Genomic DNA, 19,501 nt, shown 5'->3' on the forward strand with positions numbered 1-19,501 from the left:
CCGATCTGCGGGCGATGGCTACCACTAGATGTCCATTGACTCGACGTGCTCATTACTGACTGTACTCTTACTGACTGACTGACTGACTGGAACCAACAACTGACTTGGAAAACTAACTGGAAAACTCTGGAAAACTCTAACTTCAATCACTCGGAGATCGGGGCTTTTATACTTATGTCGTGGTCGCACGCATGGTCCGTCGCGGCACTATAAATGTCACGACCCAACGTACCATGCGTGCGCCCACGATCCAGCCACGATCTCCATATTCCTCCCCACCATAAAAAACCGAGGGGAGATTAAAAGATTAAAAGGGAAATTAAACATCACCTTTGTCTTGGCCTGTTACAAATTAATGATGCCAATAGAGATCCCCGATCAACAAAACACACACCAAATTTAATTTAAAAAGGTATAAAATATGACATTACTAAAAACGGTGTCATCCATTAAAACCTCTAATTCCATTTGGCATGTACATAATGTGTCCACCTGAATAAATTGTTGACTGACGAAAACACAAGGTATCTGTCAGTATACGAGTAAAGTATATATGTACATATATATATATATATATGCCCTAGTACAAGTAGATATTCCATAATCCGTGTGGACAATAGTTTGCAGATGGACAGTATATGAAAGCCTACAATGTTATCTGGGATTACCCAATGATACGTACCTGTCTCGCTCAACACAAATGCGAGCGCGAAGCGCGAGCTGAAAATTTTGTATATATTGACCCCAAACAGGGACATTTTAAGGACTATATTTTAGGAATCCATTAATAGTATAAATATCTCACCATAGTCATATAATGCTAGTGTCATGCTTTGCTGATTTGGATAGAATTACATCTAAATACATGAAGTCATTGTAATCATGATTAACATACGCATCTCACTGATCAATTATTGCGAGCGCTAGTTGAAAATTTATAGGAAATTCAGACCAGCGCTTTGAGGCCTGTTTGTTGGAATTAATGAAGACTATACGTATTTCGCTAACCAAATGATGCGAATCAATTAAGAGTATACATATCTCACCATAGTCATCTAATGCGAGTGCCAAGCGCTTGCTGATTTTGTTAGAATTACATCTAAACACATGAAGCACATTTTGAAGTCAATGTAATCATGATTACACGCATCTCACTTATCAAATACTGCAAGCGTGAAACGCGAGCTTAAAATTTAGGAAAATCGTACCTGAAGAGAGGCATTATAAGGCTTGTTTGTAAGAATTCACTAAGACCGCATGTATTTCAATAACCAAATGATGCGAGCGCAAAGCGAGAGCTGAAAATTTGGGTATTCAGATCAGAAAAAATGCACACTTTAAGGATTGATTTTAGGAATTCATGAAGAGTAGACATCTCACCAATCCACTAATGCGAACGTACGCATGGACAGGAAATGTTTTATACTAAGACCTTAAAAGGGGGCAATCACTTTAAGTAGTTATGAAGAAGAAGCATACAGCTGTATGTCATTACAAAAACAATAAATCGCATTGCGAGGAAATATATTTGGTGTATATTGACTTGAAAACGGGAGGTTTTAGTACAACTGAATTATGTATCTCGTTAAACAGTCTATGCGAGCACCAGAAAAAATGAAAACATAAGACATGAGCAAAATAATGTTTCATATAGTTATGAAAAAAAATGTTTCTTGTGTAATATAACATAACATTATGTAATATAACATAACATAATATAATATAGCATTATAATGGACAATAATTTATCCTTTCCCACTACGTTTATCTTCCTTTCTCCCTCTTTTTCTCCTTTTCCCCGTTTTTTTTGCCAGCCGATTGGGGGGGGGGGCAGGTGCCCCCCATGCCCCCCCCCGTAGTTACGCCACTGATTCGGAGATACCTGTCGAGGTTGACCTAGGACTTCATTGTCCAGAGGATTATCGGCTACTTCATGAAGTTGATCAGTACTACTCATTGAGCTATCTTAGATGAGTTGCCATTGTTATTCAAATTAGAAGTAGCAAGGAGAGGGACATCTTGATCATCAGCCATGTCAGCGCCATTTTGAATAGAAATCAAACTTTCTTGATCTTCATCGTTCAAGTCAGAAATGTCATTCTCAGTTCCTACATCTGTTCTAATATTATCACTATTGTTCACTGATGAAATACAATAATGGCGGCAAATATTTCTGCTCAAGTTTGGGTAGATAGTGTATAACCCATTCACTACATAGCCAATATGATCATCTTTTAGGACTGCTTGATCAAGATGATTTTTCTGAATATGATATAGGGCTGTGTTGATCCCTTGCAAAGTAATGTTTTTAGGCAGTTTGCACCTAAAGTCAGTCGAACCCGGAGTTCCATATCCGACATTGGTTTTGGGTTTTGAGAGTTTTGATTTAGCCATTCTCTATAACAGAGTGGACACTGGACAAAGTATCATTACAGAGCATAACGGTTATAACGTCATTACGAAGGCTCAATGTGGATTGATAACGTACGTTCAAAATCGAGTCAATTATAGTCTTACCAGATATGCAATGTCCATTTAGCCAAAATAAGTAGTAAATACCAACATCCAAAATCGCAAATATTCAAGTTTGGCAACATAAGACTGATGTAAAGTATAAAAAAAGATGAAATAAACATTCATTCCCAGAGCAAAAGTAAAAACTCCGTCAACCTCAATCGAAGGGCGCCCTCTTATAAAAAAAATAACCGTGGATGTTTGTGAAAACATTATCAATGTATAAATTAACATGCATGATCATTCCTATTCTTCTCAAAGCCATTTTTAGCTCTTTTCATCATCATCATCATCATCAATAGTCAATTTCAGTGTTCTTCTATACAGGTGAGGATCCATGGGAGCCAAACTTCAGGTGCCGCCTTGTCCCCCATCCTTCCTCCCCTTCTCCTCCTCCTCCTCCCCCCCCCTACCCCTCACCGATCGAGGCGTTTTTTCTTATCAGTTTTTATCATCAGCATAAATATTATTTTCAGTGTCAATATTCAATTCAGTGTTCTTTTCCACACTATGATCTATTAAATAAATACCTTCTGTCGCAACTCTTGTGCAAAGTCAACCTGGTTCTTGATTTCATGAGCTTTATGACCAACAAGTACGCACTTGTGACAGACGTGGACCTTACAATCCTCACAAAACATATCCTTGTTCTCTGGTTTGTGGATGGAGCACTTCTCGAATAAATGACCAATGCTGACCTTCCCTTCGATGACATCATCCATGGATACAATCTCATGATCTTCAAAGACTGACAGATATTGATGACAATGCAAACATTTATCACATATGTAGTTATTACATGTTCTGCAGAATGAGACAGCATCTCCTTGAAGCTTGCAACCAGAACATTTTTGTCGCATCTCGAGGACAGCGTTCATCCCACCACACTTGACGTGGTAATCGTCTACGCATCCGTTGATGAATGCATTGAGGTGGAGATCATCGATACGGTAGGCAGACAACTTGGTGATCTCCCTGCATAGAGGACAGACCATGTGGTCAAGGTCCTGGTGGGTTAGATCGTATTTCTTGAGGCATCGCCTACAAAATGTGTGTCCACATGAAGTCAGGATTGTCGCCTCGACAAATATATCAAGGCATAATGGACATATCAGGTTCGGTGAAGAGCTTGAAGCTTTCTCTGATTCACACTTCTCAGCCATCGCTAAATCAATTTACAAACACGAGATCTAAATTCCAACGATTATGATACACATAATATGTCTATCAGTATTGATGCATTGAAACGTCGATCGAGTTTGGGTTACAACGTGCACTTGACTACAGATTTAACTACAAGAGTAAAACACACCCATTTCGAACACCTTATAACAAATAAAATTTGGTATTCCCAGCTACCTTTGAACTTGAGTGCGTTATGTATTTATTCATAATTATTTCTAGAATTATTTGGTTAATGTTTAAACTTGAAGATACGTTAATGCCAAAGTCGATTATACTATTGTACAATTCTTTCATAATTATTATCTTATTTATCTTATGCTAATATTGCGGGGGGTTGTGGAACCGAAAGAAATGTTAATTCCTTATTGTTACTGCATAAAAGAGCCATAAGAATTTGCACAGGTTCTTTTAACTGAGCGCTTACTGATCCAATTATGAAAAAAAATGAACATAAAATTAATATCTGATATCAATATCTTACAAAGTGCAAATTTTATTGTAAATTATACTAATCACTTGGTTCCACGCAATTTTAATAAAACATTCATATGCAATTCCCAGGTTCATGAACACAATTTTCATATTAGTAATCCCAAAACATTCCTTGCTTATAAATCCATTATACATAAACATGATAAAGGGCCCAATGTTTGGCACTCATGCCTCATGCAATAAGAGAATGTTCTTCGCCTTATGAATCATAACTCATACATTTTCTTAAAGTATATTTAGATCATTTATATAGGTAAATGTATATTGTTACACAGATTTCCAGTTCCCGATGGGGCAGGGGGTTTAGAACATCCGTACATTTTTTTTTCTCATGTCATCCTTTAATCCTATGTCAATATATGTACTGCCATGATGGCACTCGGTGTCTGCTTCGTCAAGACCATTCGGTCTTTTGCAGTCTCCCAAATTTCATTATGTATTTATGAATATTTAATTCCTTTGTTTCCAATAATGTATTTCTCTGATATTGCATCTTGTGTATTTATTGAAAGGAATTTGAATAAATTGAATAGAATTGATATGTGCTTTTCACAAACATGAATGAATTGAATACTCCCGCCAAATTATTTTGCTCAAAACCATTCCATAAAAAATTATGGCACTTAAAAATGGGAAAATTATTTTTGGTTGTGCTTGTATGTGTGTGTATGTTTCAGGATTTTAAACTAAAAAAGTTTGAAATGTTCAATAATTCCTCCATTCACTCAGCATTTACCAATGCATGCTTAAACAGAGAATACTTCATGCATTCTGATCTGCACATAAATTTATATCATAGTTGTATGGATCAGAAAGCAAGACGTATTCTCTCTTTTGCTCTTATTCAGCGTTTATTTGACTATATGCCAACCCTGCTTGGTTTAGTGGCATAAGTAAATCCGATCAAAAGAAGTTGAAAATTATACAGAATAAAATGGTTAGATTCATTTACTGTTCTGGTCCCAGAACCCACGTTGTACACCGAACTATCTGCAGCAGGTTTTCTTGAAGACAACAAATGATCAAAACAGCTTATTTTGCACCACGTGCACAAAATCTATCACAATAGATCAAATCATTACATTGGATCAAACTTTAATCTAGCTACCGAATTACATAACTATAATACAAGAAATAGCAATTTCTACTTCTGCCTACCAGAAAATGTACATAGTATTGGATACTTTTTTTGTTACAATGTTATAAAACATTGGATTTCTCTTCACAATGACTTAAGGGAATAGGAATCTTTGAAAGAACATCTTTCACTCGAGAGTCAAACAGAAGATGCAAATTATATGTTAGACGGTTGATTTAGCAGACCATGTTCTTTCCCTGCCAGGTAATATTATTTATTTTACATATTTTATGATTGGACTTTTTAATCGATATGTCTTTCTCATTTTCCTTATTTTTTTATCTTTGTTCCATTCTCTTCTCGTTGTTGTTATTGTTTTTGTTGCTGTCGTTGTTGTTTATCTCCTTGTTCTTTTTCTTTCTACCCTCCTTCTTCTTCCGAAGTGCTACTCCATCTTCTTCTCCTTTTTTTTCTTCTTCGTCTAAGGCTCCCATGAAAGGCCGCGGTTCGATTCCCGGCCCCGCCCTTTTATCTACATTGCTCTTTTTATCAAATTGCTTCAAATGAACGAAAACTGATCCGGGTTGTTTGTAGAGTAGGGGAGCAGTGAGGTACAGATCACTGGTGTCGATCCGTGACGTCATACTATTCAAGTGGGGGGAGGGGGATGAAACAATAAATCACCCCCCCCTTGAACAATAGATTCATCGCTTGGATTGACACCAGTGGCTTTGCTGGCTAGTATTTTTTTTTACCGTTACGCCATATCCGGCACGCTCTAAATTTGTGGCTCATTTAACTCCACTGCTCCCCTCAAGACCCAAATCTCGAGAAATACAGTGAAACCTGCTTTTGGAAATCCAGGAATCAATTTTATACATATTTAAAACGATAGGTGCCCCATGCCCTGCCTCGCACTCTTTAAAAAACTATCGGTATCCCATGCCCCGCCTCGCCCACTTTTTAAAAACGATCGGTGAATGCCCCTTACGCTCGGCGTTCCATACGCTCCATAAAAGGTGCCCTCCCCTGGATCCCCGGCTACGTCACCACCTTAATAGCGCTAGTAAAATATAAAGATTTCCATAATAGGGAGTTTTTAGCACCACGACGCAGAAAAAAAAAATTGAAAATATATTGTCAAATACCATTCATGACAAAGATCAACTAAGAAGTCTTTGTCGAAAATTGGTGAATCAAAACAGCAGTTTCGTCTTGAACTCTTGGACAAACGAGATGTTTGCCATTTTTTTGTCAGCTCAGCCGAAACTTAGGACGAACTGCTGTTCCTGTTCACCAATTTTCGACAAAGACCTCTAAGCTGTTCATTGTCATTTGAAGGACATTATCAATACATTTACTATGTTCTTGAATTTGTTCTACGTCGTGGTGTTAAAACTGCCTATTGAGTTGCATTTAACTCAACCTACACGCAATAGTTCTCAGGAATACCAATCTAGCCAAGGCGATCAGTTGCATCTAGAACTTTACACTTGCGTATAGTTGTAGTATGCTTTATATCGGTTTTCATGTTTGAACCATTAATCATCCAAAGATTTATATTTCAAACAAGGAATATATTATTTTCTATTGTTTGAAGTACTTAGCGCACCCCACAGAGACCAGTATGGGTGTCTTTTATGTGAACCAAATTACAGTTTCAGTATTTTGACACAAGATGGCGCTAGATACCTAAACTCGAGCAAAACATCAAGCTTTCGAAACTATCGAAGTTTTCGATTAAGGCTGCTCAATGCGAGAGCGAACACCGTCACCATTAGAAAACAAAAACTTAGCTAAAAAACCTCTGAGTGCCATCTATGAAGAGATGTCTTATCTTGCCATATCGGCTTGATACCCTTTTCATGTCGACATGTTAAATTTGTAAGTTGACACAGTGATATATTAGTATATTGCCAAGTCGACTTCACAGAATTATCATGTCGTCATGGCAACATATATCATCTTACAGAGTGGACCTAATAAGACACTTTATCGGCATGACACTTTCTAGAAGTTGACTTAACAAGATCTCTTCAGTCGCCATGACAACGACTTGTCAACATACCCTACGTCATCATGTTGACTTACAAAGTTAATAAGTCGACAAAATAAGGCTGTTACTTGGCAAGATGCAATATATTGCCATCTCATCTGGTAGATGGTACTTTAAATCTACCTATGATAACAACATTCCTAAACATTTCCATTTGTTTCTAGCGGATGATAATCTGGATCTTTCGTTGGAGAACGCGAACGCTTATTTACGACGTTAGTTGATTTTGGAAGAGACTTTTAGGCCCGTCGTCATGGTCGTAAAACTCTGTCCTGCAATCCAAATTGTGCGACATGAGATTTTTTTCTTTCTTTTCGCATCTGCAACGGAAACATTTAATATGCGTTTCGTGTGCAAAATTCTGGTTGCTACTATGGTAACAGCGCTATATCCGAATTGATGTAGCGGGTCGGACCTTAACAAAGGTGGTGTGTGCATCATGCTTTATTTTAAATCTCGATATATTTTAGAAATCCTTGACACAAGTCTGGATAAGCATAATGATCGATATTTTTTTTTCATCCACTTCCCATAAGCAGGAGTAAATGGACAATCGCACACAGAGTAAAAACTGACCCTTTTGTCAAAGACTTAAAAAAACATAGAAGGGAAGGAAAAGGTGGATTTAGAAAACAATACACTCCTAAACTACTCAGTCAAATTGACTAGACCAGTAGTCAGATGGGTACAACTGATATGTCGAGTCACACTTCTGAATTATATTCTTATCAGAAATAACTTTGTTCTCGTAAAATACGACTAAAAATAATCAAATATGACTAGAATAACAGTTGCGCCCAGCGGACCCTATTAACTAGTCATTTTTGACTGATTTGTTTGTATATAGTGTACATTTTGTGCGTTTGTAAAATCAGATCAATATACAAATCTACTTAAATACAAATTAATACCCTCATATTGTAGTCTTACTACTATCTAATTCTTCTTTCTTGGTCTTTTATTTTCCTCTTTCTTTCTCCCCTTCTACCTTCTGCCATTATTTCCTTCTATATTTTCTTTCCAGCTCTCTTAATTTTTTATCTTTTGTCTATTTCCTCTTCCTTCTGTTTCTTTGCTCTCTCCTATTTTCTTCATGTTCTTCATCTTATTCTGTCCTTTTCATCCCTTCTCATTTCCATTCATGAGATTTCAACCTCTCTGTCACCGCCTCTCAATATATATATATATATATATTCCCCCCCCCCTCTCTCTCTCTCTCTCTCTCTCTCTTTCTCTCATTAACTCTCGGAACCTATCTCTTAATTTCGTAAACTTACGCGTTCGTATTTTAAAGATGGAACAAACTCGATTGCATTTGAATAAATTTAGAATTTAATGAAATCTAGAAATTAGTAGAATCAATTCAAAATGATAATTGAAACCTCGTAAGTATGGGATGTACATGGATACTAATCATTAGCAAGCTCTCTCACCGTCTCTCCTCTCCGAAACTAATGATAAAATCACTTGTCTTTTTGATATCTAATACTATGCAGCTGTAGCATTTTGTAGTGGTAATACCGGATTTAAGTAAATACAACTTTGACTTCGTAGATTGAAATCATTATTTCCGCATTATGGTTTGGCTTGATTTTATATATCAAAGTAATATCAAGATAATATAGAGTGTATAGACATAAAGAATTACAAATGCGAATGTTAACATACATGTAAATGATACACATGGATCACTCTATTCAGAGTCCTTCATAATGAAGATGTTCTTCCTGTTGAGTTTTGATCACAGTAATGAGAGAAATAATATGACAAGAATAATAAAAACGTATTTTGTTATACAATTCAACGCAAAATACAAGTAAGCATAACCCATGAACGCGTGATAAACAAAGCATTGATAAGTATAAGAATTTTCTTCGTTTGTTTTTACTATACGGTTGGTACTATATGGAGCCCATAGCTTTCTAATTCATTTTATAAATCTGTCAATATCAGATTTCATGATATGAACACTCTTTTTCTTTATTTCGTCTAACTATTCGAGTTTACTCGTAGGCAAATTTTACTCATAATCAAAAGCTTTTAATGACGTTGGATTTCGACAGGATCTTTTTTTTATATAGAAACTGACGCAAAGCTCTGCAGATAATTATCCAATTCATGCAAAAAAAAACAAAAAAAAAAGGGAAAAGGAAACCCAAATGTATCTGTTAAGACCGTGGGTACAATTTTCCCCGTTTCATGAAGACCGTCTCCTATTTCGAATACATTCATAATATCGTTTGTAACATCATGCATCATCACAACGATTCAGGATATTGGGTTAATATAACTACAAATATTACAATATAAATATATATTACTGATTAATTTACTTTAAGCCCCTCTTTACCCATTAACAAACAAAATCATTCTAAAAATGGGAAAAAATGTGGAAATAACGTTTCAATTTCAATTTCAATTCAAAGTGAATAATACAGCGTAACTTAAAAAGGGGGGTGGGGGAAACAGTGACTTTTCGGCTGTCGCGCAACTTCACTTATCCCAACTTATTACATAAACATATGGCCATTGAGTCCCTGTACAGATCGAGCTAGAACTTTGGTCTCTGTATTTGGTGACTGGAGCCAACGGAGTTCAGCGGAACAGCAAAAAAAAAAACAAAAAAAAAAACAAACAAACAGAGACTGAAGCTTTTGGTCTAACTGTTTGCCTATAAGATAATTTGTGTGGTTTTTCCGTTCTCATTTCTAAGCTCGGATGTTTCTCTTACGTTTGGGCGATCCATTTCTACCCTACATATTTTACAACCGAGAAGGAGAACACATGCGGAAAATACAAGGAGAAACGAGTGACATATTAAATTGTTTATTAATATCATATCAAATCTATCACAAAATTAGATTTTTGTATAAAAAGGGTCATTAAAAATCTTTACTCGCTCGCTTCACTCCCTCCCAACTTTTTTTTCAACAATTTTGCCTCATACGCTGTGTCTGCCCTTCCCATTTTTACGCCACTGTTGGAAAACTTTGAGGGAGGGGATGAAAGAACCCTTGCCGTATCCACCTTTATAATTTTTTACACCGAAACAGAGCAGTAAGCCAGGCAGGAAAATAATATTAATAATGAAAAAAAATAATAATGAATTACTGCCATTTTGAATAGAATTTAATAGATCGGATTTCATTACCAAATTTCACTGCCATTAGCTTTAAATATACAGTATAATATATAATTTGATTTGATTTGATTTATTGATTTCCGTTTCACAACATAAGCATGATAAATATAACATAACAAGGTCGAAAATACTGCAAGACGCAATAAAATATATATAACATAATCTTAGATTTAAGGAACACAATTCAATAAATAAAATTACCTATTATGACAATTGTATTTTAAAGTGAAACGGAGGGTCTTGCCGAAAAAAAGCAAAGCTTGTACAAAAGGCAAGTCCCAAAATAAACTTAGTTTCATTACAAAAAAAAAAAAAAACACTGGGTCGTAATGATATATAGAACTTTTGTTTAAAAATAAATACAAATAATTTTGGCGCATTTTACGAAAAAAAGTAACTGATGTGAGAAATATTATGTTTTATAGTATTAGGGAGAGAGGGGGGATGTGAGTGGGAGAAGAGGTGAGAGACAGAGAAGTGCAGTGTACATAACGTAAAGAAATAATAAATTATTTGAAAGCTTAGTCCAATTATCGGTCCACACCAGGTGGGTGTTTCATAAAGCTGTTCGTAAAGTTACGAACGACTTTATGCACGACTAAAACATGTTCTTAGGTCATAACTCAATTATATAGAGATATCACAGAGCATAAGAAAGGATCACCAGTCGTGCGTAAAGTCATTCGTAACTTACGAACAGCTTTATGAAACGGGCCCCTGCAAAGAAAGCAGAGATAAGCTAATAATCAAACGCCAAATTGGTGTTATAACCTAATGCCAAACCGGTGTTGTTTCAACACCTCTTCGGTTTGGACCGATATAGATACTAGGCCAGCTGGTGTTAAATTAACACCGGCGTTTTTCAGTGTATCATCAATTATATGGGCGTACAGATGGGGAGGGGCTTGGGGCCATGGGTTAATTTCCAATTCGTCCAATTGCCAACTCGTCTACTATCATTTGGTCAACCATCAGTTCGTCCACTCACCACTTAGAATAGAATATAGAATAGTAATGGTTTATTGACAATACATGATTGAGCCAGTGGCTGAAATATACATGTTTACAAAAAATAAGATCATACAAAGATATTTTTCAAAGAGTGGATACATTATTTTGAAATGCATTTAATACATAATATATTAAATTACACAAAGGTTTTCATTATGACGGATCTAATTACACAAAGGAGTTCTAAGTGTAAGTGAAATTATAAATCACATTGAATCAAATATTGCATAAATAAAAAGAAGAATGCATAATAAAATCAACTGGTAAAAGCTAGAACGAAAATAAAATTCAGGTCAACAAAAGTCTAATCATAGATCAAATATTAGATTATTCATTAGGGCCTACTGATTAATGAGTAAACAACATAAATGTGTAATAATCTCATTAATGTTGCATTGTATCAAATAAATAAAAAGAAATTAATGGAATGATAGATTCAAAGGAAATGCATAATATGGTCTACATGTACTTTCATTTAGTCCAATGCCTTTTCGTCTAACAACCAGTTGGTCCAATGGCCAAATAGTCCATATAGCATTTGGTGTCATTAAACTAAAGTGTTAATTGTGCAAATGAATGAAAAGAAAACGGGTATTTATAGACCAACTGGTTATTAGACGAAATGGTAAAAGACACACTGGTGATTAGACGAAGTGATGATTGGAAATGGTTGTTAGACGAACTGTTGATGGACGGGATTGCATTAGACTAAATGAAGGTAGACCATCATGTGGTGAGTGGACGAATTGGCAATTTACCGAGCCATGGACCCGCCAATTTTTTACGACCAAGAAAAAAAATAGAAAAAGAAAAGTGGTAATATAATATAGATATATGGACTGCTTTGAGAGGCATGGTTGTTTCTAGAGGCTTAAGGGGACCGCAACGCGACTATGCCCGAGGGCATGGTCTGACCGATGCGGTACCCGCGAGCCGAATTGAAACAACCATGGTTTCAAACCGCCTCGATCACAAGAATCCCCGTTAAATTACGAGAACTTTTTTAGGCTGAAAAATACCCATTAATTATTCCTGCATTCACACTGCCCTGAAACATACCCTTCGGGATAAGTTCCTGAAGTTACGAGCATGCGCAGTATGGTCTGATAAGCAGCAAGGCGCGAATTTCAAAATCACTAGCCCAGCAGCAACCCATGCACGGCGCCGCACCCAACGACACGCTGGGCTAAAAGTTCCCGTAATTTGCTTTCAGACCGCCAAAATACCCACGACCTTGGAAAAATCCCCGCGAAAGTTCTCGTAATTTCGCCAAGTACCTACTATTTATCGGGTATTTTCTTTCGGGGATATTACGCGTAGTTTGCTTTCACACCGCCAAAATACCTGGTATTTTCTGATCGGGGTAAATTTCCCGATCAGAGAATACCTGGAACTGGCGAACTTCGAGGCGGTCTGAAACCACCTCATATATAAAAGCAGTCCATATATATTTTATGAACCGAATTATTAAACATTAGGTCTACTACGTCTAAGTTAGGCCCTAACTCAGCCCTGACCTTGGTGTTAGGTCTAAAAATCGAATATCAAAGCAGTTCCCGAGCAGTTCATACCGATAGGCCCTACTAGTACTAATGTTAGGCCTAGGCTATATATTTTTAGGAACCAAAATAATTAGGGTCTGATTCTGAATAGGATCTTGTCTGGCTAAGTCGGCATATGCAGACTTGCTGTACTCAACTCAACTTTATTGACGTGTGACTGTGAGATCACCAAGTAAGCAGGTCACTTAGTGACTTACTTACTAGGTTTTTGAGTGATTTTGGATTTGAAAGTCTAGGCTAGATCAAAGTTCAGTCTTAAAATTTAGAGCATAATCTAACGTTAGGCGTAGATCTTGTCGACTAAGCCTACGTCCTAACGTTAGATCTAGAGTCTACTCTTAACTTCTAAGCTGACTAACGACAATTAACATTAGATCTACCCGTTCTAACGTTGTCGTTTGTCATACCTTAGTAACTGTCCTAACGTTAAGTAACGACATGAACGAGTAACGTTTATTGTTAGAAAGTGCAGTGACCGTCTAATCTTTTCATCCGACTCACCTTTTGCGAGCATGCATTTGAGCGAATTGCGACAAGACTTGATAATTGATACATCCGTTATGTCCTTAATAACTTAGTTTTCTTTTCAATAAATGCCATATATTTTAACAGGAATTAACAAGCAAAAGTAAAAGATCGGCATCGTTCCATCGATATGTCATATCCGTTGCGCGCACTTGCGCAATAAGCGCGTAAATGCGCGAATTGTCTAAAACTTTCGATCAAATCGCGCAGATATTTATGGTATCCGCAATCACCGCAGAAAGCAACATTTTGCATGCAATCAAATGGGGATTTCAGCCAAATTTTGCTATGCCCGTCGTTAAGGGGCGGGTCAGAGGGCAACGGGCAGAAATCTTGTTAACTATGCCCGTTGCCCTTGGTTACCACCTTAGTTTGTTGTTTTGAAGGCATGGTCGTTTACATGACCTCAGTTTTGACCAATCAGAGAAACGGATTATTCGACATTCTTATCTCCCGCAACATCCGAGACATAGATAGATAGAGTAACTTTTGCCCAGAGTGTGGCTGATAGCAGCATTATCCTTTCTTCTACAGACAACGTCGATCTTCGCTACAACGGTGAGCTTGAGAAGCTTCTCAACATCCACGCTCCACCAACGTCTAGAAAGGCAAAGAGCCATGTGGACTGTCCATGGTACAGCTCTGACATCACTTTACAGAAGCGTATTCGACGAAGACTGGAAACGAAGTGGCGGAAAAGTGGACTACTGATTGACAGGGATCATTTCCGAGTTCAGCGCGACCTTGTCAATTCTCTTGTCAAGAGGTCGAAGCGATCTTACCTCGTAGGTCTTGTTGAGGAGTGCAAAGATGACTCTAAACAACTCTTCTCTTTGGCTAACAGACTCCTCAATCGTCGTCAATCCTCACCTCTACCAACTAATACTGTTTGCCACGAACTTGCCTGTAAATTCTCACATTTCTTTAAAAGTAAAGTTCAAGGGATTTGCAACAATCTAACTCCTGACCTCACACCTCTACAGTCTTCTACCTCTTCTACTTTGGACATCTTACGTCCTACCTCTCCTGATGAGATTCTGTCTTTATTTCGAAAATCTCCTCCCAAGTCATGTCAATTGGATCCTATACCTGCTAAGTTACTAAAGGATTGTTCATCCACGTTTGCTCCTATTCTTTCTTACCTTGTTAACTTAAGTTTAGAGCAGTCGCATGTCCCGTCCTCTCTGAAATGCGCTCATGTTACACCACTGTTAAAGAAACCCTCTCTTGATCCCGATTCTCTCCAAAATTACCGACCGGTTTCTAACTTACCCTTCCTCTTCAAAGTCCTTGAAAGGGTTGCTTTCTCTCGTCTTGTTGGATACTTTCACGACAATAATCTGTTCGACCCATTTCAATCTGTCTACAGACCAAATCACAGTGTGGAAACCCTTCTTGTGAGCACCTCAAATCATATTCTCCAAGAGATGGACAGAGGGCGTGTGACTGCTTTACTCTTAGGCCTACTCGATCTATCCTCCGCCTTCGACACAGTAAACCATATTATTATGCTGAATACTTTAAATTCGTTTGGTGAAACATTCAAGTGGTTTAGATCATATCTTTCTTCCCATTCACATATTGTATGTATAAATGGCTGTCAATCAGCTGATTCACCTCTGACCCATGGCGTACCGCAGGGCTCTGTGGGCGGACCGACCCTTTTCTCAATTTACATGATTGGATTGCGGCAAGTGATGCTCCGCCACGGAATTGACTACCATATTTACGCGGATGACATTCAACTTATTATTTCTTTTGATTCAACTCAGCAAGCAGCTGATAATGCTATTCGTCGTCTTCAATCATGCATGATTGATGTTTACGACTGGATGCAAACCCATTCCTTGAAACCAGTGGCGGAAATCCCAGGGGGACAGGGGGGACGTGTCCCCCCTACTCAAAATAGTAGGGGGGACACCATATCAAATGTCCCCCTACTAATTTTGGTCTTTTATGATGGTAAGAAATACATAATTCTAAATCAAATCAAAACATGTATTTTGGGACGAGATGACCTTACTTTGGCGATGATAACCTTTTTTTTGCTTGTAAAATTTTCCCGTCCCTTGTCCCCATAGGCGGATCCAGGGGGCCGCCCCCCCCCCCCCTTGGCGGAGCAAAAAAGAAAAAAGGGAAAGAAAGAAGGAAAAAAGGAGGGAAAAGAGCGGAGAAAAAGAAGAGAAGGACGACGAGTGCATGAAATAAGATGAGGGGAAGACTTCGAAAATAAAGAGAATCTTTCGTGCCACTATATAAAATTTTCGCTCGCGCTTTGCGCTCCCGTTGCCTGTTAGGTGATTTACATATCTTGTTCAATATGGAGTTCGAATATCAAGTTTGGAAGTCATATACAAAACATATTTCACCTCGGAAATCGAACTTTCATTGTTTTCTGTAATTTACAAATTGGTTTTTAAAAAGTGCTCTGTAAAAAAAATGTCAGTTTTATAGTCTGAATGTTAACATTTGCTGCTGGCGCTGTGCGCTCGCAAATTTTTATTTATCAGGTACCTATCATTTTCGTGTATTCCATAAAGTTTTCAAAATATCCCTTTTCAGTTCTGATTGTCAAGACGAATCAGCTAGCGCGCTGTACACTCACATTTTGATTGGCGAGTTATATAAATGTTTCAATATTGATTATACGACAAACTACTAAAAATCACCGTTTCATGACAGTTTATCAAAAATTATAGCTCGCGATTTGCGCTCGCATTAATGGTTATATATATATAAACTTATGTATCTTATTCATAATCACAAAAGTGAAATGTCCAGTTTTTATGCCATGATATCATCAGATTTCGCGCCCTCATTAGGCATTAATAAATGTGATATCAATTTAATAATTAAATTGTCCCTTTTGTTTCATCTCGCACTTACTTAGCAAGAGGAATAGGAAGATAGTCATCGTTTTCATATAATGGCATGTCGTAAGTATGTCCCGGTCCTATGTCAAAACTCAAAGTAATAATAATATCAGCTATTTCTTAAGTGCGATCCATATCCACCTTACAATTTTTCTACAAAGTGCTTGAAATATAAAGCTGAAATTGACTCTTTTTTTAGATCGGAATATCAAAGTTTCATGATTTTCATGATTAAAGTTGTATTTAGAATGCCTAGATTCTAGGTCTAAATATGAAAGACGCTTACGCATGTTTATTCAGATACTCAACTTGTTCTCTAATTTAAATCATTATCCAGTTTCAGATCGCAATATAAAAATTTTCTGCTCGCGCTCTGCGCTCGCATTATTGATGTAGGAAGACCCCATATTACTCATCCTTTTGATGATTTACAAAACATGAACAGAATGACCCACTTTTAGGTCTAAATCTCGATTTTTTTCTGCTCGCGCTTCGCACTCGCATCAATCGTTAAATCATATAGCTATCCTGTTCACGATTACAAAAACTGATTAAAATTTTCCATTCTTTCTTTAGAAAGTTCAAAAATTTTCAGCTCGCGCTTCGCGCTCGCATTTTTGGATTGTTGAAATATGTAACACCTTCATGGCTAAGTGCAAGCAGTCCTTAATAGGTACCTTTTCAACAGGTACCAGTTCAAAGCGTATATAAAATTTTTCTGCTCGCGCTTTGCGCTCGCATTATTAATACTCATCCTTTTCAGGATTTACAAAACATGAATAGAGTGTCTCGTTCAGCAAATATTATAGGACTAAATCTAGTTTTCCGCTCGCGCTTCGCGATCGCATTAATTGTTTACTCATATACCTATTCTGCTTGAGTTACAAAAAGTGCTTAGAATTTCCTTTCTTTAGGTGAAAATGTCAAAAAATTCGGCTCGCGCTTCGCGCTCGCATTGTTTGATTGTTAAATGCTATTTTAACAGGTATCTTTTTCATCAGTTCATTTCTGCTCGCGCTTTGCGTGCATACACATCTTTTTCAGGGTAACAAACATTGCCCAGAATCAGTTCAAATTTTAGGGAAAAATACATAAAATTTCCCAAAAATTATCGAGCGCTTCGCGCTCGCATCATATAAATAAGGATTATGATGTTTTATATTAATTTATAAGAATAAAGCTAAGAAAAGACTAATGAGGACTACCACTTTAAAGAAACAAACAAAAATCATCTTCGAGCGGCCGATCGGGGAAAAGATGGCTGAAACAAATTCCCCCCCCCCCTATTGGCGAAGGCTAGAATCTAGATCCGCCCCTGTGTCCCCCCTACCTTTTGGGAGAGATTTCCGCCCCTGCTTGAAACTAAACTTAGATAAGTGCGAATTTCTTTTGTTTGGCTCTAAAGTGCAGCTCAACAAAATTGATGTCAATTCCTTTTCATTTTCTGGCCACACAATTCATTTGTCTCAAACTTGCCGTAATCTGGTTGACTCACATATGACAATGTCTTCCCAAATTTCAAATATATGCAAATCAGTTCGGTATCATCTTCGCAATCTAGGATTTATCCGGAAATATTTATCCACTTAAGTCCGCGACCGAAAAGATAGTACATGCCTTGATTTCCTCCCGCCTTGATTTTTGTAATGCTCTTTTGTTTAATTTACCGCAGGCTCAGTTACATAAGCTTCAGAGGCTTCAGAATGCAGCCGCTCGCATTGTCACTTTGTCAAGTAAACACTCACATATTTACATCTTGTATTCGCTGCACTGGCTCCCTATAAAAAACCGGATTATCTTTAAGATTTTGTTGCTTGCCTTTCATAGTATTCGTGGATCAGCACCACAATACAGTATTTCATTTACCAAACACTACAGACCAGACAGATCTTTGGGCTCATCCACCTCTGGCTTCCTTGTCATTCCGAAAGTTTCAAAAACTTGGGGGGAAATATCATTTGCTTTTGCATGCCCCACTTTGTGGAATAGCCTTCCTGAAGACATAAAAAAATGTACCTCTGTCGAAACTTTCAAAAATCTTCTAAAAACTTTGCTATTTTACTCTTAGCTCTTTATGCGCCTTGAGCACTCTACAGAGTGGATTTGGCGCTTTACAAGTCTCATTATTATTATTATTATTATTTAAAGAGAGGTATATGATTATCATTATTTATGTATAATTTCAAAATCTAGCACAACATCACATATTTGTATAAATAATGTCAGAAATTTTGCCTGCTCACAACTTTTTAGAATTGTCAGTTGCCCCCATAAAATTGCCCCCTCTTTACGCCAATGATAGATTGAACGATTATTCAAACATCTTCCGTTAAAAAAATGACAATCTATTCCCCCCCCCCCTTTCACCTCTGGTACAATACTGCACCTAAATGCGACAGAAGATTGCAAAGGATTTCTAGATCGAGATCAAACGAATTATTAAATTTTTGCTGAAAACCGAGAAGTCAGTCTCGACGTATAATATAGGTCTACATGTATGGGAATGCTTGATTAAGAATGAAAAGTCGAATTGAAATCTTTTGAATGTAGTTCCTTAATGTTAAAAATCATTATTGGGTTAATTTATGTACTTTGGGTTGAATGCTTCGCTAATGATCAAATGATAGGTATGTGCATTTGAAGATATGGCATTTGAGAGGTCTTCTTATTGAACGAAGGCATAAAATCGTTTTTTATGTCCTAATACATCAGCCTGATTAAAGGGGAAGTTCACCTTAAAACAGTTGATTGTACAAATAGCATAAAGCATAAAAAAAGATATTGCCGAAGGATTTAGAAAAATCTATCAAAGAATGAAACAGTTATTAGAATTTTAATAATTTCTATTTGTGACGTCATATGGGAGCAGCTTTCCTACATGGTAAGATATCATTGAAATGTCATTTTCAAAAAAAAAATGATAAGATAGTTTTTACTGTACCTTTAGCATATCCGCAACAGATAAATTATCCAACACTCGTTCCTAAAAAGAAGACAAAAGTAAATCATCACAAACCTTTTAACATTGAAATTTGTGCACATTATATTTTCCTCAAACCGTCA

General features: G+C 37.0%; 1 protein-coding gene across 1 annotated transcript; it reads right to left on the bottom strand.

Moving 5' to 3' along the window:
- Window positions 1–3,032: 3,032 nt before the first annotated feature.
- On the bottom strand, window positions 3,033–3,677 carry LOC129276831 (E3 ubiquitin-protein ligase TRIM33-like). The gene has a single exon (XM_064109187.1). It carries the CDS (start codon window positions 3,675–3,677, stop codon window positions 3,033–3,035), a length of 645 nt encoding a protein of 214 aa, XP_063965257.1.
- Between the last annotated feature and the right edge of the window lie 15,824 nt (window positions 3,678–19,501).

Source organism: Lytechinus pictus, chromosome 14 (genome assembly GCF_037042905.1).
Source record: "Lytechinus pictus isolate F3 Inbred chromosome 14, Lp3.0, whole genome shotgun sequence".
In the NCBI taxonomy this organism is placed as follows: domain Eukaryota; kingdom Metazoa; phylum Echinodermata; class Echinoidea; order Temnopleuroida; family Toxopneustidae; genus Lytechinus; species Lytechinus pictus.